This window comes from Piliocolobus tephrosceles, chromosome 11, assembly GCF_002776525.5.
Source record: "Piliocolobus tephrosceles isolate RC106 chromosome 11, ASM277652v3, whole genome shotgun sequence".
Lineage (NCBI taxonomy): Eukaryota > Metazoa > Chordata > Mammalia > Primates > Cercopithecidae > Piliocolobus > Piliocolobus tephrosceles.
In genome coordinates this window covers 82,336,912-82,361,914 of record NC_045444.1, presented here as the reverse complement: position 1 = coordinate 82,361,914, position 25,003 = coordinate 82,336,912, and the positions used below count along the sequence as shown (strand labels likewise).

At 39.0% G+C, this 25,003-nt stretch overlaps 1 protein-coding gene across 1 annotated transcript in view; it reads left to right on the top strand.

The window, feature by feature from the left end:
- The window catches only part of HECW2 (HECT, C2 and WW domain containing E3 ubiquitin protein ligase 2), a 232,228-nt gene that overhangs the window by 162,095 nt on the left and 45,130 nt on the right, over window positions 1–25,003 (top strand). The window contains exons 16-18 of the mRNA XM_023216573.1: window positions 3,187–3,265; window positions 12,501–12,584; window positions 16,319–16,428. Coding sequence (XP_023072341.1) covers window positions 3,187–3,265; window positions 12,501–12,584; window positions 16,319–16,428 — 273 coding nt within the window. The remainder of the gene's footprint in view (window positions 1–3,186; window positions 3,266–12,500; window positions 12,585–16,318; window positions 16,429–25,003) is intronic.

The window sequence follows — 25,003 nt, the reverse complement described above, 5'->3', positions numbered from 1 at the left end:
TCTTCTAAACAACTTTTCAAAGCATCATGCCTCAAGCCCAGTTTTACTTTCCTGAATACATGCTGTTCCCCTTCCCTGGCAAGCTTTTCTCTCCTTCTAAGTTTGGGAAGCAAGATTTTTCCACTAAAACCCAGCAGAAGCTTTCCCTCCTTGAAATCTTTCAACTCCACTGTGGACTCTCACTTTCATGACCTAGATTAGTATTTCTCTATCTAAGTGTGCTAGGCATCAGTGGGGATAGGAAAAGAAGAGTTTCTGCTGACAATCTTTCTTACCCCCAACTCCAGTTGTCACCTTTACTGGTAGAAGTATATTTGCCTGGTGGTACCATCCTCGCCCACAGCAGTGATTCTCAAATACTGATCCACTAAGTTGTGCCAAACTGTTTTCATCAGTATGACCTGGGAAGCTTATATAATACAAAATGCCAGGTCCTGCCTCCTCCAATTCCTCTCCCTTCTGTGAATTTATACCCCCTGTTCTCCCATGCCCTACCCAGAAATTTAATTCAAGAGGTCTGGGGTAGAGCCTAATAATTATTTTTTCAAAATCTCTCTGTATAATTCTGATGGCACAGTTGGCTGCAATAACCTTTGGTCTTGACACTGTTTTGATGATTAGTCATGAAATGTATCACATTGTCCTTTGTACTGTTTTGACTTTATGACTTTTGTGTTTTGATTTGACTTTTCAAGTCCTTATGTGTTATTTTCCAGTTAGATTTTAAGAGCCTTGCAAATAGGGATCTTATCCAACTCATCATTATTTTTCCTCCTTACTGTTCAAATATCTAGAATAGGATTTTGCACATAGTGAATGTAAAAATATATATGTATATAGTTGTTTGAAAATAAATTACCAAATATTCTTACGATATTCTCGATCTCACATATTTTTTTTTTCTTTTTTCTTTTGAGACGGAGTCCCACTCTTATTGCCCAGGCTGGAGTGCAGTGGTGTGATCTCGGCTCACTGCAACCTCCGCCTCCCGGGTTCAAGCGATTCTCCTGTCTCAGCCTCCCGAGTAGCTGGGATGACAGGTGCCCGCCGCAACACCCGGCTAATTTTTGTATTTTTAATAGAGACAGGATTTCACCATGTTGGTCAGGCTGGTATGGAATGCCTGGCCTCAGGTGATCCGCCTGCCTGGGCCTCCCGAAGTGCTGGGATTACAGGCGTGAGTCACTGTGCCTGACCTTGGTCTCTTGTCTTTAAAGTTGTCACTACCTTCTACAGTTTGTAAAGGCTAAAGCTACACAACATTTCAAGTATTATACTATAAACATTGAGTATATAAAAATCCCAGTTTCACCTGGTTTCACATGGTTAATAACATTTGACTCACCTCTTAGTGCTTTCCCCAACATAAGCATGCTGTTCTTAACCACAGAAAAATTATAATAATTATACAAGTGAAGATTTTGTATGTTTATTTATTATGGCATCCACTCAGTAATCCATGTTCCCCTAGAGAATCTTGTGTAAGAAGTTTTAGTTTTAAAAAATTGCAGAAACGAGCTCCTCAGTGGTCTAATTAGAAATGTTAGCAATCCTAGACCTCAAAGCAAAACAAACAAACAAACAAACAAAATTCTTCCTCTTTTGCTAATCACAAAATAAAGAGAACTCTATTTCCTCTCTCTTCTACCACTTCCAACCAACACATGCAACTCGTTAATATCTGTTCTTCTAAGTGCACCCCATCCCCCACAAAAAAGAGGAAACTCAAGAAGTTTTTCACTTTTTCTCTGCACTTCACATTAGTATGTAATACGAATTAACATATCTTTAAATCTCCACTATCAGAGAGATTAGGTGATCTAATCTACCGGGACAGGGCATTTGTCATTATTCTGTAATGATTTGACAGAATCTTAACAGATCCTAACAGAGGGAAAAGCTGCATGCCCAAGTTGGTAGCTTCAAGTTTTGTTTTGTTTTCTTTTTGCTTTTTAGAGTCTGAAAAGTCTCTAATCTCCTAAAGATTGTTGAAGTTTTTTTTTCTTAGCGGCATCTAAGGTCCTCAGTTAAGCATAATCTTTCTTCTAACATAGGATTCACATGGTAATCTATTTTTATGCATTTATTTGATAGGCTATTAAATATATTTCCATCTTTACAGAATGTGACCGTGGAAAGCAGATGCCATCATGATAAGTAAAAGGAAGGGGGAACTTAAATCAATGAGATAATGCCACTCCTCCTATCCAGAGTGTGTGTCACACTGCACTTTCATTTTCTGTCAAGTTTTTGGGAGTTAAATATTTTGCTTATCATAACATTGCAAAGGGGAAGTTTGTATATCTAAGAGAACATTCTGTTTTATATAGTTGAGGAGCATTCCCACAAACACAGGGGTGGGAAATCAGCTGAGTTTCTTTAATCTCCTATTTCAGTGATATTTTTGATAACAGATTTATGCATGGAATGGAGCCACTGAGCAATCTTTGTGTCAGAGTTCGCTGTGGACCTTATATTCATACCTGGAGCAAGGATTCCCAGTACCAACATAGCTTTGTATATGTTCTTTCTCATCTGTGGCACACCACTTACGATAAATATTCCTTCTTATTCTTCCCACAATATCATGGTAAAAGTGGTAGCCCTTAAGAGATTGAAATAGGTATACCTCTTTACTTTGTGTTTTCCTGGTTTGCTTGTGATTCCTCCTAAACCAGAGGATAGCAGGCAATTCATTTAGTTTGCATCTATGTGTAGTTTTCTCTTCCCTGAGACTTCACTGGTGTGTCTTCCTGTCTATGTGACTATGGTTTTCCATGCATTGTGATATGGCTTTTACTTTCAACTGCTGTGTTTAAATCACTGCTCCCTATAAATTCGTTTATCACATAAATGTGAATGGTACTAAGTTGCTGTCCTTTTTTTTTCTTTTTAAACAAACCTCAGGAGATGTTTATTTCTCCTGTCAGAAAAATGAGCTTCCAAAAGTTAGTCCCACATCTGTAAAATGGGTAGTGTCCCCATTGGATTATTATATGCTACTGGTTCTCACTGAAAGAAGATGTTTGTATGCTATGACATTAAAATAAAAGCTGAAAAAAAATTCTGACATTTTATATGAATACAGATACATTCATTAGAAAACAACCTTTAACAATATGTCATAGGTGAATGTAATGCATATTTAAAAGTTCAATAAAATTTTTAGTATTGTTGTTTGTACAGCACTGTGTAATGAGAAAGGCTATGAACCTGAGTTAAGAGTTGAGAATTTCCCCTCTAATATGATTATTAGGTCCAATCGGTAAATCTGTTCCCTGCTAGTCCAGCTCTCCCCAGGCACCAGTGATTATTTTTGGCAGCAGGCTGTTTCCTCCTTGAGTGCTTCCTATATAACTCCCCTTGCCATGAGGACATGATCTGTGATAATTTTTTCATTCTGGGTAGATTAGATCATTCCATATTTTATGTTATTAGGAAATCAGTAACTTAGGAGTCAATAAATTCTGAACCACAAAAGGCAAATGGATATGTGTTTCAGGATTCACCAGACTAGAGGCAAATGCAGACTTGAACCTTCTATTTCCTTTCATTATCCTATTTGAAGAGTCCTGGGGTTTTGTTAGAGTTTAACTTTACTCTTAATTTTTTTTATTTTAAAAATAATTGCCCATTTTGAAATTTATTAAACAATACAGAATTTTAGGTAATAAAAAGCTAAAGTTTCAAAAGTTGTCTTTCATAAGATAAACCCTAGTGTTCAAAATTGCTAACCTATTTCTTTTCCAGCTTCGTGGCAAATGAATTTTTCTACATGTAATATTAGACTGGAAATGTTAGTCTTGGTTAACATCTGAACTACTTGGGTGAAAATAGCATGACTTTACTTCTGTTGATCCGTATGCATTTTCCTGTTAAAATCTGCCTAGCTCTGTCCCTTAGTCTTCTCCTGACTTGTTTACTTATCACTCAGATGTCTGGACCAACATAGCAAACTTCTGATCTTTGCTGTACCAAACTTAAATAATAGCAAATCTGGACTGAGACTATTATTTTCCTACAGACAATTTACATAGGGATAATTATTGAATTTTTAAAGATACCTTTTCTTTTTTTTCTTTTGAGACAGGGGATCTCACTCTGTTGCCCAGGCTACAGTGTAGTGAGGCCATCACAGTTGACTGCAGCATCAACCTCCTGGGCTCAAGCCGTCCTCCTGCCTTAGCCTCCCAAGTAGCTAGGACTACAGGAGCACACCACCTTGCCCCGCTAATTGTTTTATGTTTATTTTATTTTTTCTTATAGAGATGGAGCCTTGCTATGTTGTGCAGGTTCATTTTGAATACCTGGGCTTAAGAGATCCTCCTGCTTCAGCCTCCCAGAGTGCTGGGATAACACTGGTAATTTGTTGCCATTCAATACCATGAGCTATTGCTCCTGGACACCTGATTAAAATAATTTATTGACACCACATAGTAATGGTCATTGAGAAGTCCTAATAGTAGACTCTGTCTCACTGGGAGAGCAGCAGTAATGGCTCTTAGAAGGTCGGTGAGAATAGCTTAAGATTTTGTTCAGGTTTGGAGTCAGAAAGACCTAAGTTTGAATTCTGGCTCTGCAATTAACCCACCAGCTGACTTTGAATGAGACATTAAACAATCCTCCAAGTTGTCATCCTTATCTGTAAAATAGGGATCGGAAATTCTAACTTCCAGTGTCTTTTTGAAGATTAAATGAAATAATATATGTATAAAGCATTTGGTACTGTGTAAGCATAGTAAGCATATAGTAAATTTAAATCAATATTATATTAGTAGTCTGCCCTTCACTTCCTTGTTCTATCAGAAGGACTCAGTTTAAAGTAATTTGCCCCTAAACTTACTCTAATTCTAAAAGCCACTATTCCTGAAATTGATCATACATATAAATAGAACCATGTGATTCTGTGGATATAATTTAAATGCAGCTAGGATCTAGGATCTCTCTTCCTTTTAGGGGTGGGGAGCGGACGAAGTCTCGCTCTATCGCCCAGGCTGGAGTGTGGTGGGCACAATCTCGGCTCACTGCAACATCTGCCTCCCAGGTTCAAGCAATTTTGTACCTCAGCCTCCTGAGTAGCCAGAACTACAGCAATGCACTACCATGCCCGGCTAATTTTTGTATTTTCAGTAGAGATGGGGTTTCACCATGTTGGCCAGGCTGGTCTTGAACTCCTGGCCTCAAGTGATCTGCCTACCTGGGCCTCCCAAAGTGTTGGAATTATGGGTGTGAGCCACTGTGCGTGGCCATCTTTAATTCAACTATTAATTTGTTTATAGGAGGGCTTTTTAGTGGTGATCTCACACTGTTTCCTACAGCGAGCTTTACTCTAAAATCTTTTACATTTATGCAATAAAACCAGCCTTGACTGCTCCATGCCTGGACTGAGGACTTAGCCTTCTGGCTCGAGGTTTAGCCAGAAATTACTGAGGGCCAAAATATCATGGCAATATCATTAAGATAACGTTTTAGAAGCCATCCAAAGGTATACTAAAGTATCTTTCCAAGCAGCTAATTATATTGTAGGCCTAATAAGAGATTAGAGACTTTGTTCTTCAGGGCAGTAAGGAACACAGATTCTTAGAACCTGTCACCTATTCTATGACTTCTGCAAAAGAAATAAGTGCTAGTCATGTTTTATTTGAATGGATGTGCTAATTTATAGATCTACATATGCTTTTGAATTATATATCATGTATATATCTAATTTTCACATTTTTGATGCATGGAATCTCTTAACTATTAATGTCAACTTTAAGACAACTGGACAATCACCTAAAATTTAAAAGGCCCAAAACAGGAACTCCAATAGCCAAAATTAGTTTAGGTTCTTTTCACAGTATCACACTCAGATATTTGTTAAATTATTTTCCGATAAACATTGTTCTCTGATTTAACTTTGAAAGATTCCCCAAATTACACATACATTCATCCAATGGATGTTTCTCCAAAGCATTGTGGTGTTTTGCTAATAAATGGTTCAATCATGTTTTTCAAGATGATTTTCTTACGTGAGGAATAATCATGTTTTAGGTATATCTGTTTTACTGTTGATTTTTCCTACATTCTGTTATATTTATGAAGAAAACAATTCAGTAAAATGTCATTTTCCTTTAGTCATTAAACTTGGACTCTCTGTGGACCAAAGCAAAATATCAGTGCTGAAACCAGTCTCAGTGCCTTCCCCAACCCAAAAGAATAATAAATCTGCTTCTAAATCGTGGAGAACAATGAATTATTTATGATAGCACAAAGTAGTTTTTAATAAAATCTGCTTTTTACTTATATTTAAATAAATTGCCCAGTTACTGAATCAGAAGCATTTCTTACAAAGCAGACAAAATAAGCATCCCTTCTATGTTAATAATATGTTAATAATATGTTGGCAAGTTGATTTAGAACAACTTGCCAACAATACAAACAGAAAAAGGAGTGGGTCAACAGAAATCTAGTCTGGCTTTATTTTCAATAGATCATACTGTCTGTTGAAAAAGGAATAAATAATTATGGAGCCTATCTAATAATATACTCAATAGTTTAAAATTATTGAGTGCTTCCTATATAATAGGCTCCAGGCTAAGTATTTCATTTGCATTCTATAATTATGTTTACTTTAACATGAGGAAACAGTTAAATAACTCTAAGTTCTTAGCATGCAGAAAACTTATATCTATTTATGACAAACTTTGTCCCTACGCATGTGGCTAATTAATTTCACATCTCTGGGTCCATAAGAATCATATGACCATAATGGACTTAAATTCCCATAACCTTTCAACTGCTTGACTGTATCTGTCAAGTCAGACAGTGCCCTGTGACTGTAATAATGAGTGTGAATGATCAGTGCTGGTCTTCCTTTCTTGACATTATACCATTAGGGAAGTCAAAGCATTCTCGAGAACTGCCTCAGGGCAGTTTTTAAAAACGTGTATTTGTGAATGTGCCACTGAACTATATCTAGAGGAACCAGGATGTGCAGAGTCGGCAATCCAGAGTTTTGTGGTTTTGAGCATTGGTCTTCTGGTTGTCTCCAAACACGTGCCCTTCTTTGACTTCACCAAAATGTTGGGTGGTTTCATGAGAATGTTTTCTGTGGGAATTCAGTCTTGAGACTTTGTTCATTGTCCTCAAATGATCTAGTAGAGTTGATCTTCTGGGGTGATTCCGTGCAGAGGAGGAAGTGGTTACACATATTATGAGAGTCTGAGAGACAGCAATAGCTGGAGACTTTTTCCTGAGCTTGTCACTGTATGGTTTAGGTTCTCGTTTTACGTTGTGAGTTTTCATGTTAAGAGATTGCCTTTTTACCTGCCTTTACGTTTCTCTCCAGTAGATTCTGTTTTAGTAAATAATTGTACATCAGCTTTCCAATTCTTTTTCTATTTCTCTGCCACAGCAAAAAAAAAAAAAATAGATTGTTTATTCCAAACACCAGGTGGATTCTTAGGGGAAATTGTTAGGAGCCACATACGTTATTTTGGCCTAAATTAATCATGTCCCTGGTTTGTATTTTACTAAGCACTTATCAGGTAGACAGAAAAGTGTTTGGTACTTGGGGAACACAAAGATAAAGGAGGAACAGCTGGGCACCATAGCTCATGCCTTTAATCCCAGCCACTTTGGGAGGCCGAGGTGGGCGGATCACTTGAGGTCAGGAGTTCACCTGGCCAACATATGAAACCTCGTTTCCCCTAAAAATACAAAAATTAGCCAGATGGGGTGGTGCATTCCTGTAATCCTAACCACACTGGAGGCTGAGGCAGGAGAATCACTTGAATTCAGGAGGCAGAGGTTGCAGTGAGTCGAGATTGAGTCTCTTCACTCCAGCCTGGGTGACACAGTGAGACTCCATCTCAAAAGAAAGATAAAGGAGAAAGGGCTTTTGCCCTCAAGAAACTTGTGTTTCAAAAGGAATTTAAGTTGTGCCTCACTAGCCAAATCAGAAGGTGCACCCATAAAAGTGCTAGAATGTGCTCTAAGGGGCACAGAGAGATAAATGTACCCATGTAGAGAGGACCAAATGACAATATGTTGTATTAGTATAACCTTTATCTTCATTATATACCACTAAGGTTGAATTGAATTTATTTGTTAAGGAAGAAGCCAGGCTAATGCAGTAAGTAGCTCACTCCTATAATCCCAGCAGTTTGGGAGGCTGAGGCAGGAGGATCACTTGAGGCCAGGAGTTCAAGACCAGCCCAGACAACATAGCAAGACCCTGTCTCTACAAAAATGTTTAAAAATTAGCCGGGTGTGGTGGTACATACCTGTAGTCCTACCTACTCAGGAGACTGAGGCAAGAGGATCACTTGAGCCCAGGAGTTTGAAGCTGTAGTGAGCCATGATTGTACCACTGCACTCTAGGCTAGGCAACAGAGAGGACTGCCACAGATTCCTTCTAACTGCATACATTAATAAAGTTGAATAAATATGTTAAAGTAATCTTCAAATATTCCTCTAGTCATGATCAGTTGTCTTTAACAACATTTCTCAAACTTGTTATGTTATTCCAAACGCTGCGTGGACTCGTGAAAATTTGTAGGAGTCACATCTGTTATTTTCCACTCTAAAAGGAAAAAGAAATATTGCAGACCTATAATGTTGACATTAGTCGCTTTTATTTTAAACTTAAATGTGTACAAATATAAAATATGTATAATAAAAGCTTACAGCTTTTATAAACTACAAAACCAAAAGACATACAAATTAAGTTAAAAACTAGGAAAAAATCAATAACATTTGAATTAATGCTATTAATGTGAGGATATTTTGTTTTTCAGAAGCCAGATCACCGATGTTGAGACCATTATCGGTGGAAAGACACATTTGTGCTTTTCTGTGCTTGTGTTTGACTTGATTCTTTTGATTTTGCATCTCTGGCCTAGCATGTGCCGCCTTGGAATTATCACAGTCATTGTTTTTCCTTCTTAACAAAAAGCTTATTTTTATCTACTGATTCATTGGCTTGATAAGCCAATTCATTTAATAATGTAACCCAAAATACAATACTGGAGGATAAAACATATCATTGAATGTGCCCTGGGATGAGTAGATTCTACCACCACTTTTCTATTTGCAAACTATTGCAGAGCTTTTGTTCTTAGAATAAGCCAGGGTATCTTTTATGCATTATTTAGCATGAATGCATAATTTTCTTTTTAAATCCATCTGTTTTCTCTTTAGCCTATGGTAATTTACATATACATTACTTAACCTCCCTTGATCGTTTTCATGATGCAAGTTAATACTGTAGAAGAAAAGGTTTTTCTAATTGGTAAGCGAAGTGTGCGTAAGTGGCAGATGGGGACTGGTGTTATTATCATATTGAACATCAAGGCCCTGCCAGCCTAAGGGCTTCCAGGTGTGTTCACCATCTCTGTAAAAGCTCATCTCTGATCACTTTGCACCAAGTGCCCTATAAATACAAACATGGGACCCAAAGTCATATGGCAAGATTCAGTCATAAATGTCATCCATCTCATCTCAAATATTATTATATTGTTTCATGTGCTTTGATCATCAAAGTGAAGATACAACATTTAAAAATTCTTGCAGAGCTTGAGCTTATGTATGCAAATTTCTGGTAGACCAAGGATGCCAGTTTGAGAATCACTGGTCTATAGCATATTGGGCAAATACCTGGTAACCAAGAAGCAGTTCCTTTGTTTTTCTCAGAAAAGATTGGTGACATTTCCGGGACGTCTGCTAACTTCTGTCTCTTCCTCAGCCTTGATCTGCTCTCTTTACAGGCAGTAAACTAATGCCTTCTTTGTTTCTACGTGAAAGGACTTAATAAAGAACTGTTTAGACCAGGAGCAGGTGTAAAGCCTAACCATGGTTCAATTAAGTGAACAGAAGAATTTAAATATTTTGACATCAAATGAGAATTGCCTTTTGACTTTCTTCCACTGCACTGTGAGCTCCTTGAAAAGGGACTTTCTCTTACTCCCTATTGGATTCCCAGTGTGTGGTACCATGACTGGCACACAGTAGGCACACAGAAAATGTTCACTGAAAGAATGAATCAATATCAACATAAGAAAGTACTTAGTGGTGTGATGTACATCAGACGACATGTTCCAGTGTCTGGTTCCTGGAAGAATATGACCCATAGCTTGTCATTGTGATAAATTAGCTGGCCTGGTAGAAAACTGGTCTTAGCCTACCTCTCATATATTCTCACCTGAAAAATCAGACCTGTTGCTTTCACAGCCTGCTAGTTTACATCTGGAAAGTGATGAAAAGTTTCCCAGTTGGCATACTTCCTCTGGTGCCTTTGTCCTTTCTTTTTCTCACCCTATCATCCTTGTGACTCAAGAAGCGATGATGTTTTTCTTATTCACAGGAAACTTACAAGCCGCAGTCCAGGGCCTGATATCTACCATCACTCAACTCCTTCTGTGTAGCTCCAGCTAAGGAAGGAGGGGAGAGTGCTCAGCCTGTTTGTTTTTTGTCTTGTTCTATTTGCCTGGATTCACTGTGTTGATAGACAAAAGAGATAAGCCACATATTTGTGGGAGATAGCTTTTGATTCTTCAAGATCAAAGCATAGTGTTACTGACCCTTATAAGAGTAGTTCTTTGGTTAAGTTATTATTCATTTTTCTTCAAGATAACTTTTCTCTGATTTAGCTTTTATTAGCCAACATTTACATCTCTTATCAGAAAAATCATTCACAAAATGGGCCTGGGTTTCCATCATGTGTTTCAGATGTATATGATTCTAACACTTGAGGGAAAATGTTCCGCCTGGTTCAAGCCTTCACTGAAATAACCTTAAGCAGAGAGAGGCTGGCCTTCTGAGCAACTCCTTTACGTACATGCCTGCCACTAATTTCTAATAGTCTTAAAAAAAAAAAAAAAAAGTAGTTAGCTGCTGGCAATAAAGTACAGAAATAAAAATTTGGCAAATACTAAAGATTAGCTGCTTCATCTATCATATAAAATGGATCTAGCCAGAAGAAACCAAGGACTGAACTCTGTCATACCTCGTAAGCTGTATGGCTAAGGGCAAATCCACTGACTTTTCTGTGCATTAGGTAATTTTTCATGTGAACATGAAACTTTGCCTTCCACCTCAGGGCCTTCAAGTCAGCAAGCAATCTTAAGAAAAAATCTTTGAAATTTGAAAATACAAAAATCAGTGGAACTTAGCCAGGCATGGTGGCTCATGCCTGTGATCCCAGCATTTGAGAGGTCAAGGCAGGCAGATCACATGAGGCCAGGAGTTTGAGGCCAGCATAGTGAACATGGAAAAACCCCATCTTCACCAAAAATACAAAAATTAGCTGGGCGTGGTGACTCATGCCTCTAATCCCAGCTACTCAAATGTCTGAGGCAGGAGAATCGTTTGAACCCAGGAGGCAGAGGTTACAGTGAGCCAAGATCACATCACTGCACTCCAGCCTGGGAGACTGAGTAAGGCCCTGTCTCAAAACAAACAAACAAAAAAATCGGTGGAACTTTGTGAAAATATCAAATGGAAAAACAAGTTACTTTGCAGATAAGAACTAAATCTAAATAAATACTTGTATCAGTGATTGGTATTTTACTTTGTGGTACAGGAATCAGAATATATTGTCCATAGCACTCAGAATAAAATTGTGTATTTGCATTATCCTCTATATTCCAATGAAATAGAATGATTTTAGTACCATAGTTTGTGTTTTTATTTTTTTCTTCACCTTATAAAAGTTAATATGGTGTGCTTTAAAATAGCACGATGTAAATAAGGGAAGAAAGCAACTAGGAAAAAAATCATTACAATTGTATTCATTTAACAGATTGAAAATAGCGACATGATGATGACTCATCAAACAAAAAGAAAAAAAAAACTGGTGTTATCACATTTATCTGTAAGAAAATAATGGTAGAAATAACTCACCTTGTTGTGTTTGATATATATAGGTATATATATGTTTGCACAGGTATGCACACAATCTATTTCACCAACTGTTGTAGCAAAGTATTTCAGTGTTTTCTTTATTTTAAAAAGGCATATGCTTTTACACTGAATATATAATGCATAGGTACTATCTGCTTCCAATTAGGAATGAGCTCATCACATGTAACTTAACAGTATGGCCTCAGGAAATAGATGACTCTCCCAACACAATCCTTTTTTGGAACAGCAGGGGATCAGCCTAAGACTATCGCTAAGATTCAGGTCCACAGTCAGCTTTAACTCAAAGCAGACACTGATTTTATTGGTCGAATGGTATACTATTTATAGTAGTAGTTGGGCAGGAAAATGAGAAAGCCAGTGAAAGAATCTTTCTCTCCACAACATTAGAACTGGGAGGTGCTGATGCTTACAAGATCCCCCCGTTGAAGGCAAAGACCATGTCTCTCTTGGATGTATATTCCTAGGGTATCACACAGTAGCTGCCACATAATAGGTGCCAAAAAACGTCATGACTATTATAAAAAATGCTCTTTACTACTGAGTTATAGCCTAAAGGTCTACCATATACATTTTGTGCTATTTCTTTTCTTGAATAGGGAGAAGATCCAATTTATCCGAACTGAAGGGACTCCAGGATTGGTGCGCCTTTCAAGCGATGCAGACCTTGTTATGTTGCTGAGGTACGTACGTTAACACTCACTCTTGAAGCAGACGGTCTCCTGTCATCAGATATCATGGAATATTGTGGAAAATAATATGCCAATATTCTTAAATTATTCTTATTCTTTAGACTTGTGGAAATACGTTGAAGATTTAGGGCACTGATTGAGTGATCATTCACTTCAGGTTGCATTTGTTACACTGAGATCTGTTTAATTTTCTTTTTACCCTGCTTGCACGGGAGATGGTATTGGAAAAGGGAAAGGTTGTAATGAATAGAATCTGCCACTCACAGAATGGAACAGAAGGGTATCTGAATAAGCCATCCACCATTTAACCCTCAGTGTTTACCCCTTCTGTTTATATATTCTTTGAAATGTTTTTCTCAAAATATGTTTTGTCCCCTTTTGCTGACTCAAGACATTATTTATTTACCTTGTGGTTTTGAGAGTGTACGTTTGGGAAATCAGATCAGAAAGTTGACATTTGGTCCGTACTACTCACTGCCAACTTGATAGCCCTTCATAAAACTGACCAATTGTTTTTTGTTTTTTGTTTTTTCACCCCCCAATGGTTCAGCTTTGGTTTTAAATTTTAGAGTAGTTTAGAAAGGAAATTGGCAAGTTTTCAAAAGACTTTCTCATTTTTTTGTATTATCCCTCAGATGTAGGCAAGCCAAAGTAAAATAATGCTTTGCTCTACCCAGTGGTTGGGACGCTCATCCCTGTAACCTCCACAGAATTAAAGAGAACATCATACTGAGCCTTTCAGTCAAGGTTTTGTTTATCCCTGAGTGCTAATAACCTCATTCAAGTATTCATGATGATCTTGACCCTGACCATTTCTAATTCTCCATTCCGTAGTTGCCCTATTTGTTGCCATATTTCTGACTGCCCACGTGATTGTTGTCAGAAAGTTATTTTTCTTTTCTTTTTTTTTGAGGCGGAGTCTCACTCTGTCACCCAGGTTGGAGTGCAGTGGCCCAATCTCAGCTCACTGCAAGCTCCACCTCCTGGGTTCACACCATTCTCCTGCCTCAGCCTCCTAAGTAGCTGGGACTACAGGCGCCCGCCACCACGCCCGGCTAATTTTTTGTATTTTTAGTAGAGACGGGGTTTCACTGTGTTAGTCAGGATGGTCTCCATCTCCTAACCTCGTCATCCGCCTGCCTCAGCCTCCCAAAGTGCTGGGATTACAGGCATGAGCCACGTTATTTTTCTTTATGTGTAGTCAAAGCATAATTCAAAGGGATGTACTCACTTTCTATAATACTTCACTTCTGTTGACTCTGAATAGGATCTATGGTGGGAGTAGCTTCTCAACCTAGTGGGTGGCCTCTCTCCTGTGGTATTGAGCCAATTCTGAAAGCTGCATATAGTATGCTAGGTGGTCAGGAAGACTACTGGTCAATTAATATTAGAGTGTGATGTTTCTATCATGGTTTGGTTGGTGATAAAATAGTTTAACTTTCTGTTAACAGAATTCTGGCCAGGATATGCTCTTTTACTTCATTATAGAAAACTAAGGTTTTTTTCTTTTAAACTAAGAATTCTGCTTTTGGAATTAGTAAAAAAAGAAGTCATAATTATCACTCACCTATCTATAGTTAAATAACATTTAGATGGTATAGTCTTAAATTTATTATAATATAGCTTAGAATATTTATATTTTGATAACACCGTTTGTATGAGTTTCTATGTGTTATGTAGTAGAATTAAAATGTATTTGAATTCAAATAATTCAGAACTCATTCATACATAAAGAGCAAGGCTGCATTTTCCCCTCTTTGGGAAAATAAGCAGGTTCTCTAAAACTAATGGGCCTTTGGAGAAGTGTGAGAAATTTTCTTACATATAATAGTTCTATAATTATTGCATACAAATGATGTCATTAAATTCTAGACTTTTCATGTGGGTGATCACATGTGTTTATTATTTTAATAATAGTAAACAACACAATGTATTATATGGACATGCTTAATAAGTAATGCAATTAGTGATTATTGAAAAATTGGGGGTTTTATTCATGTCCTCAATTCTTTATTTTTTATATATTTATTTATTTATTTGAGATGGAGTCTCACTCTGTTGCCCAGGCTGAAGTGCAGTGGTGAGATCTCATCTCACTGCAACCTCCACCTCCCGAGTTCAAGCAATTCTCCTGCCTCAGCCTCTCGAGTAGCTAGGACTACAGGTGCATGCCACCACGCTTGGCTAAGTTTTTGTATTTTAATAAAGATGGGGTTTCACCGTGTTGCCCGGGCTGGTCACAAACTCCTGAGCTCAGACAATCCGCCCACCTCAACCTCCCAAAGTGCTAAGATTAAGGGTGTAAGCCACAGTGCCCAGCCCTTTATTTTTTATTTTACTTTGAAATTGGAATGATTTGAATTAGTGACTACAAACTTCAGTCAGCATACTTGTCACTTACATAATGGAAGCCTTTGTGTCTATTTTAATGTTTTATCTAATTTCTTAAAAAGGAAAATCACTCCTGGTACAAATTGACTTGATTATCAGTAAGCTGCAATGTAGAGATAGTATTGCTCTAGGACATGAATAATGTCCTAGAATAAAAAGTTATTGGAAAGTAACTTTACATGCATATATATATATATATATATATTTTTTTTTTTTTTTTAGCTGAGCATGGTGGTTCACACCTGTAGTCCCAGCTACTTGAGAAGCTGAGGCAGGAGAATCACTTGAACCCAGGAAGCGGAGGTTGCAGTGAGCCAACATCACGCCACTGCACTCCAGCCTTGCAACAGAGCTAGATTCTGTCTCAGAAAAAAAAAAAAAGAAAGAAAGAAAACCAGATTGTGGATACATAAAGAAGGCCTTTAAAAGAAGAGAACCCAATAGAAAAATGGATAAAGGATATGAAAAGGCATAGAAATGGAAGTGTGAATAGCCAATAAACCCATGGAAAGATGCTAGTAATTATAAGTGTAGTTTCAAATCATGAGATACCATTTCGCGCTATTAGATTTGTAAAAGTCCAAAAGTCTGAAATACCTAATGATACATAAGAACTCTCGTATTGTCTGGGCTTAGTGGCATTGCAGTTTCTACAGACTTGTTGGAGTACAAATTGACACTGTCTTGTACAGCTGAATAGAGCTCAGGTCTCTGGTTATTCTCTTTTAGGAGAATATCATAAACAGACATTTCAATATGGAGAAGAAAGAAGACAATTAAATGGTCTAGATCCAAATCCTCACGTTTGAAAAATAGTAGCCAGGGTAAACAAGGGAGCTAATTATTTTGTGATTGTAGTTATTTAGGAGGTGTTTTGTTTTATTCTGCTTTTAATTATCCAGTTAAATCCTAAGCCCTTGGAAGGCTGAGACCCTATTGTTTATTTATTGGAATGAGGATATATAACATACTTTGTGTATTTATGATGAGTTCTCAATAAACATTTTCTATTTTGTGTTGGAATCCTGTTTCCAAATCTGAAAACCCAAGTATGATTTTCAAACAAACATGTACACTCAAACTTATATATTGAAATAGTAAAATAAAATCACATTGTCCAAAGTTGGTAGGAACACAGTCAAATAGCCACAGGGTTCACAAAAAGTACCACAGCCAGCCATTTTGTCCCGAGAATTACCTGCAAGAGAAAGGGGGTAGGTGCTCTCTTTGGGATGTAAACCGGATCTTGGATGGAATATTCTACCCCGTTGGGATTTAGGCTTTTCAGCACTACTTTGGCTGAAGTACCCATTTTGTTTCTTGTCTTTCCCCAGCTTATTTGAAGAAGAGATAATGTCATATGTGCCTCCACATGCCTTACTCTACCCCAGCTACTGTCAGTCCCCACGTGGCTCTCCCGTGTCATCTCCTCAGAACTCACCAGGTGAGTCCACCTGCTGCTCGCAGTGAATTCTCTGAGGAGTGAACCTTCAAGCCAGATGTTCTCTTCTCCCTAAAGACAGGACAGGAAGGGAACACTTCAGGTACATCTTTGGTGTTAGCATAGATACATGTGTGCATTTCCTGTCTCTTAAGAGTGACTTATTTCCATGAGGATTCATTTTGACAAAGAGATAATGAATAGGAGGATTAGTGGTATGACATACTCAGATATAGAATTTACTTTCCATGATGTTATGTCATACAATATCAGGACACAAAATATTAGGTTGCTTTTTGACTTTAGAAAGTTCTAGTGAAGAGAACTTTTTTGATATACAATGAAGATAAAGTCTCCACTTTCAAGAAATAATATGGAATTGAAATTATTCAGTTCAATAGACTTGGACATTCTTCCCTACAGTATTCATTAATTGCATTAGATAGAACAGAGATGGATTGGCAAATAGAACATGTTGATAGGTAAACTGAAATGTGTACATTCAATCTCTTTTTGAAAGAGATAGGCATGAATGAGTGAGTGAGTGGGTGGATGAATGGGTGGATGAGCAAATGGTAGAAAATGCAGCTTGGCAAATAAGCTTTGAAAATGAAGGCAGTCATGATGTTGACAGAATATCAGCTGTATATAGGTCCTTATTATAGGCAATGCATTGTTCACACTTTAACAGCTATCAGAATTGAAAACTATTTCAGTAGAAATGCAAACTCCATATGTGTCACTAAGCTGCTCTATGTTCTTTGGTATATATAACATGTGTTTTCACATACTGCAATGATAATGAAGCTGCAGCCTGATTGGATACTGCAAACAGGAAAAGATCTATTTATTTGTTCATTTAACACAGATTTATGGAGCATCCAACTATGATCCAAGCACTGAATTAGACTCTAGGACTACAGAGATGAATAATACAGTTTCTTCCTTTGAAGAATTCGTGGTGTGGCAGTGAGTCAACAAATGACTCTGTGAAGCTCTGTAGTTAGTCCTGTAATGAAGAAATGTATGAGAACACAGCTGTGGGAGCAATTATTCTTTCAGGGCTGGGGATGGGGTATTTGGGGAAGTATGAAGTGGATCCTTGAAGGATGATGAATAGGAGTTTACCAGGTGGACCAAAGAAAGAAGGGCATTCTAGTAAAGAGAGTAATGTGTTGGGCCATTCTTGTGTAAGTATAAAGAAAACCTGAGGCTGGGTAATTTATAAAGAAAAGAGGTTTCATTGGCTTATGGTTTTGCAGACTGTGCAAGCATGGTGCCAGCATTTGCTTGACTTCTGTTGAGGGCCTCAGGAAACTTCCACTCATGTCAGAAGGTGATGTAGAGCCAGCATGTCGCATGGTGAGAGTGGGAGCCAGAGAGAGCAGCGGGGAGGTATCGCACACCTTTAAACAATCAGATCTCCTATGAGGTCACTCATCACCAAGGGAGTGGTGCTAAGCCATTCATGAGAGATCCGCCCTTATGATCCAAACACCCCCTACAAGGCCCTACCTTTGACACTGGGGATTATGTTTAAACATGAAATTTAGAGGGAACAAACATCCAAAAAAACCATATCAGGTAGCATAAGCTAAGCCATAGAAGCATGCAAGTAGTGTAGGAAATAGATACATGTGTAGTTAATAGATACAAGGGAAGGGAAGTTCTCAAAGCTCAGTTTGGAAAGGTAGGCTAGGGCTGGTTGGTCATTGAAGCATTGTTATTGTTGTTGTTATTATTATTATTATTATTTTTGTTGTTGTTGTTTTGAATCAGAGTCTCATTTCTTCACCCAGGCTGGAGTGCAGTGGTGTGATCTTGGCTCACTGCAACCTCCGCTTCCCAGGTTCAAGCAATTCTCCTGCCTCAGCCTCCCCAGTAGCTGGGATTACAAACACATGCCACCATGCCCAGCAAATTTTTGTATTTTTAATAGAGACTGGGTTTCACCATGTTGGCCAGGCCAGTCTCAAACTCCTGACTTCAAGTGATCTGCCCGCCTCGGCCTCCCAAAGTGTGTGAGCCACCATAACCAGCCAGCCTTATTCTATAGTCCATGTGAAGCCACTGAAAATGTATAAGCAGAGGAATACCAATAATATCCTGTTTTTCAAAGATCAGTCAGTCTGGTGGCAATTGGGAGGATAAATTAGAAAATGAGAGACCAGAGACAGATTCTCAGAGAGGCTGTTTCGTTAGCCAGAGTAACATGATGAAAGATTGGACTAGGCAGTGGAGATGGAGACCAGGGAACGAATTGAAGGGATATGTAGGATGCAGAGACATCAGGACTTTGAGTAGAGGTAGGGAAGAGTCAAGGAAGATTCAAAGGCCCTCACTACCTAGGATACCAGGCAGATGGTAGCACCCTCTGCCAAGAAGGGGAAATGGTTAGACTCAAATGGGAAGATTGAATGAGTTTGGTGTTGGACAAGTTTTATTGAGAAATCTTTGGGCCATCAATGGCAGATTCCCAAAGACAGCTGGAAATGGCAGCCATGGCGCACAGGGGAGGTTGAAAACAAGGAGTTCAGTGTACTGGTGGCAACTGAAACCTAAAGTATAGATTAGAGCAATTGGGGAGAAAGTCATTGAAAAGGAGAGGAAATAGTGGGTGATGACATGAGAAGCCTCAATATTTAAGGGATGAACTGAGATAGAGGAGCAAGTGAAAGAAAGAGAGCCAACAGATTTTGAATAGAGTTAGGAAAGTCTTTTCAGGGGAGCCGGGTTTCATAGAGGAGTGGTCAGTAGAGCCATATGCTCAAAGAGCTCAGGAAGTCCCAGCTACTCATGGGGGCTGAGGTGGGAGGGTTGCTTGGGCTCAGAAGGTCGAGGCTGCAGTGAGCCATGATCACGCCACTGCACTCCAGCCTGGGCAACAGAGTGAGACCCTGTCTCAAAACGGGGGTGGGGCGTCTGAAAAGGATAAGATCTGAAAAGAGGCCTCATTTAGATTTGAAAATCTTGATGTTATAAATGGTCTTTGCCAAAGAGATTCTGTGAAGTAATAGGTTATAAACCAGATCTTGGTTGGTGACAGAATGATACAGGATCTGAAGCAGAAGTCAAATGCTCTTTTCACGAAATCTGGAGGTGAAAAGAAAGCAAAATAGAACAGTAGTTAGGAGAAGAGAGAGGGAAGGGATTTTAGGTTGGGAAGTTGAGCATACGTGTGCAGAGGACACAGGAAGTGAGTGGAAGGAAAGTGGTTTGTGGAATAAGGCAGGCTCATGAACAGCATGACACTGAAGGCAGAAACACAGGCCAACTTTGGAACAAAATAGGGACACCTGTTTTGATGGCACAGGTTGAAAGAAAGTGTATGACACTACAGGTAGGTTTAAAGGTTTAGGGGAAAACTTCATGAAATTCCCAACTGGCCTCATTCTTTTAGCAGCTATCTGACTTTGGGCAGGGTACCTCCTTCCCTGAGCCTGGGTTTCTTTTTCTGTAAAATATGGATAATAATAATTACCTCACCTCTCATGATTATTTTTGGAGAACACTTTGGTTGGTGCTTGGAACATAACAAGTAGCCAATAAAGGTTAATGTGTCACTTTTTCTTTCTTTTTTTTCTGGAAATTTGATTCTGAGAAGTATAGTTTGTTCACATTTGAACCATTAATAACTGGAACAAACAGACGCTGATTTGCAGACCTGTCTGCTTAGATATTTAATCATTCAGAGTGGCCTTTGTCTTAGTAAGAGGCTATGCTGGGGTTTAAAGTGGACCATCCTTTTACCTATGTTTTATGGTTAAAGACGTGAAGCCATGTGGATTGTTGCTTGTGCCAGTCAAGGCTGTCCTTTTCCAGGCCTTTTGTGTGGCCTGTCGTCCCTGAAGAAAAGGTAGATCGCCAGATGCTGCCCCTTCCGTGCCCTTTAAAGGCATGCATTGAAGACTGTACACATTTTTCAAGACTGTATGAGCGTTCTAAATGTGGCTAAGTTTACTTCCTCATTTAGCATCGCAAATGCACATGAGTAATCTTTGGTGACAATCAAATCCATTCTAGAAACTTACATTTAGAGTTAAACATTTTCCAAAGACATGTGTAACCCAAATATATCTAAATTGCTAGCAGTGTTTGTGGTGGTTTTAATTTTCAGGAAGAATCATCTCCATATTTTTGGCCTACTCTGTTTCAGTGGGCTTTGTTTGATCTTGAAACTGGGTTGTATGGCCTGATATCAATGGAAGTCACTATAACAAATTCCACATGATACCAGGGCAGGCCTACCTAACCTGATTTCCCCTCTGGAGGAATCTTCTGTTTCTTTGAATAAAATAGCTTCTCCTTCTACCAGTATTCCTGAAGGTTTTGTGAAAGCAACATTTCAAACAGATTTTTTGAAGTGGTCTGATCCTCCTATAATTTCACCCCTTTTAGTGGTGTGAGAATAATATCGTGAAAATTATGACAGTAATAAATTTTAATGATCTTCATTGAGAATTCCTAGGAACCTGGTAAACTTTCCACACTTTTCCTCATTCCAAGCACATTGACATGTATTTTCAAGTGCAGAAGAGAGAGGGGCTTTGGAAACTTTGACTCATTGCTTTTTGCAGCTGTTAGAGTGCTCACCAAAATTTGTCAAAATTTTGGAATGTGAAGGTTTGTTTTTCTAGGACCATTATAATGCCAATCCCAACCTCAGTGATGCCAGAAGGAAAAGATCTTTCCAAACACCACGTGGCTTATTATGCCAAATATGGGACCCAGAAGTTTATATAAGCTGCACATTTCTAGGAAATTAAATGCAATAACACCTAATTTATCTCATATTATTGGAGATGTGCTCTCTTATGTGGATTTTCCAGGTAACCAAAGCTATGATTTTAACTGTATGAGAAGTTGTTTAACCCACTATTTACTGAAACTCTTTCATAAATGTATTATATTTCTCTTTACTTTCCTATACACAGCACATTGAGGATATTTCATGGTTTGGGGGAATCATTGTGCCCATGAATCATGATGCAGAGCTCTTGTTACTTGACTAGAGCTGGACTCCCTGGAAACTAGCACCAGCAGAAAGTCACCCTCAACAGAAGTAAAACACTCAGAGAGCACAGAAGACCCTTGGGGGTCTTTACTAAAGGTTGTCTTGAGGGGATGGGTTGTGAGAGGGAATTATTTCTCCCAACACATTGTGTACCCTTAATAATCTTCGTTTTCTCTCTCCCACCACAAAGTCTTAGCATTTTACCAGCTGTTTATGTCATCTTCTCCTCTTTTCACAATTCCTCTTCTCTGCTCACTCTCCTTTTTTCCTTCCTCCCACTCTATTCCTCTCTGTCTCTCTCTCTCCATCTCTCTCTCTCTTTCTCTCTGTCTCTCTCATCTGTCCTCTCCCTTTCCCCACCTTTCCTACAGTCCCTGAAATAGCTTTAGACCCGTTTTTAGAAAAGGTGTTTGATCCCTTCCCTTGACTCAGCCCTACAAAGATGATCTAGGAACCAAATTGCACAAATGAAGGATGCTCCCTGGGTGGTTAGGGATGGGGAAGTTGTGATCCCAGAGACCAAAAGAAAGCCCCAGACACTGTCTCTATCATAATATAAAGACTTAACTTTTTGTTGTTGTTAGTCTCCCTTGTCCTCACCCATAGAGCTGTCAGAGGGTGCCTGCTATTGGCAGACCCTTTACATTTCCCTTTAATAAATCACTTCCCTGCCAAGATCTCTGTCAAGGTTTGAGAAGTCAGAGCATTAAGTTATTTTCAATAAATTGTATGTACATGAGCATCAGCAAGCTCCAAGAAATGACCTGAGGGCCTTTTACTACTCAGAGAATAAAGCAAAAATGCCAGGTCTTCAGTGCTTGTGCTTTGTGCCAGGGATTTGGATGTGTTTTTTCTTAAGTTCCAGTGTTGAGCTATGTTCCAGAAGATAGAGCCTTCCAGAAATTATTGTAGTGCTTGATGTTTTGTTTTCATTCACTCACAGGGCATTTGTTTTAAATGTCATAGGGATTTTTTGAAAGTGAACCAGGAAAGAGGTAAGCTTCTGAGCTGTCCCAGGACAGAGGCATGGAGCCATGCTGGATCAGGCTAAGATCCAGCCCCTGTCCAATGTGGAGAACCAGTGCTAGTCATCAGAACAATGCAGGTTCTGGGTCACACACCCAGAATCAAAAAAGACTGAGACTGCCCGGGAGGTGGATGCCAAGCTATTTCTAGTGTATTCTGAAATATTTTGTCAGATAGAATTCTTTAGTTTGTATATGATTATGCAATTTTGTAACAGTATATGAAAATAGGGTAATACAATATAGAAGTTTTTTAGACCTGCCTGCAATGACAAAGCAAAAAATCCCTAGTATCTGTTACTGAAATTTTTTCCTGCACAGTATTAGCAAAATGCTGACTCTCCATGGAGTCAGCCCTTCATTTGATCACTTTCTAGATATAACATGGATCTTTTGTATCTGATTTTCTTTAGAACTGTAAAGACTATGAAATTCCTCTGTCTTATAAAGTATTATAACCTAGAACTTCACTTACAATTGTAGTTCCCATACAATTTTATTACCTCAATCTCCCAAGAACATTTTGTATTTCCAAAGTGGAAGTAACATCATTCCTGCTCTGGAATTTCTTGGCAATTATACCTCACTTTTATTAAGAATTTGACAAAGGCCAACAGCATAATTTACTGTAATTTTACTTATTTATTTATTTTGAGATGTAGTCTCGCTCTGTTGCCAGGCTGAAGTGCAGTTGTGCAATGTCGGCTCGCTGCAACCTCTGCCTCCTGGATTCAAGTGATTCTCCTGCCTCAGCCTCCCAAGTAGCTGGGACTACAAGCACACCCAGCTAATTTTTGTATTTTTAGTAGAGACGGGAGTTTCACCATGTTGGCCAGGATGGTCTCTATCTCCTCACCTCATGATCTGCCCACCTCGGCCTCCCAAAGTGCTGGGATTACAGGCGTGAGCCACTGCGCCTGGTCAATTTACTGTAATTTTAAAAATGAAGTAATGTGTAAATGACTTTTTTCCTAATGGAACTATGAGCAAAAGAATTTTTGCATTTAACAATTGCTGTCTCAGAGTTTTTATAATTAAATCCCTTTACCTAGAGTATAAACAGAATCAGAGCTAATTTTTATTGTGTCTGTATTGATATTGATGGAATGCATTATGGCATTTCTCACATCCTTTCAAGCATCTCAAATTATACAGGAGTAGTTACTGTCTGTGCTGTGTTTCAAAGTAATCAGCTCTTTAAAAAACATGTTTCTTGGCCAGGCGCAGTGGTTCACGCCTATAATCCCAGCACTTCAGAAGGCCACGGCAGGTGGATCACGAGGTCAGGAGATCGAGATCATTGTAGCTAACACGGTGAAACCCCGTCTCTACTAAAAAAATACAAAAAAATTAGCCGGGCGTGGTGGCGGGCACCCGTAGTCCCAGCTACTCTGGAGGCTGAGGCAGGAGAATGGCGTGAACCCGGGAGGTGGAGCTTGCAGTGAGCTGAGATCGCACCACTGCACTCCAGCCTGGGCGACAGAGTGAGACTCCGTCTAAAAACAAAACAAAACAAAACAAAAATGTTTCTTTTGTGTCTTAAAAGATTTTCATTCAGTTCTTTGTCCTTCATTTTTCTCTTTCTTGTCAATGATTTTGCTCTTGAAAGTGGATTCATTACAGCTGCGTTCTGCACTATCTGGGTTTTCTAGTCTGCAGTTTCTCAGACTGGAGCACTGACACCTTGACTGTGCCACCCCTGAGTGGACTTGAACTGCACTGTCCTATCCCTCATCCATCTAGGACAGCAGACTTGTGTTCATGCAGATAATGTTCCTTTGTATTGCAAATGATGCCTTTCGGTACACAGGAAACATTTGCCCTGTGTTAGTCCCTGGATGCTGCCCATGTGTTTCATTGGTGATGTTTGACCTTCCGATGAGGGAATAGTGGTTCTCAGCCATAGCTACACGTTGGAATCATCTGGACAGCTGTGTTTAACACTCATGCCTGGGTCCCACCCCACATTCTGGGTCTTCACACATTTTGATGTCATGCGTCTTGGGTGTGGCCTGGACATTGGAATTTTTAAAAGCTTCCTGAGGGATTCTAATGTGCAGTCAAGATTGAGAACCCCTGCCTGGAAGTCTCCTCTGCCTCCTACATCTTTAAAGTCAAGCTTATTTGCTTGCTTTCTGACATAACTCAGCTCTTTGCCTAACTATACAAACAGATCTCCAGACAGACTGTTGGTCAGTAGCCAGTTTTGTACAGATTCATTACTAAAATCTCAACTCATTTCCCCATCCTTAGTGTTCACCTCTATGCAGATAACAACAGCTGATACCTATGTGAGATCTCTTGTGCAACAGTCACTGCATAAAGTGCCATAAACACACTAACTCAGCTCATCCACACGTGTGGCCCTGAGCTCTCACCCCAATTCCAGCCCAGCATTTTTCAGTCTCTAGGGCATTTGGTCAGCTGTCATATCCAAGTCAATATGTATGAAGTTTCACGTGCCCTTGTCCACCTGCATCACTTCCCACACTCTTCATGGCATCAGGTAGATAGACCTGGCTCAAATCCCAAATCTACT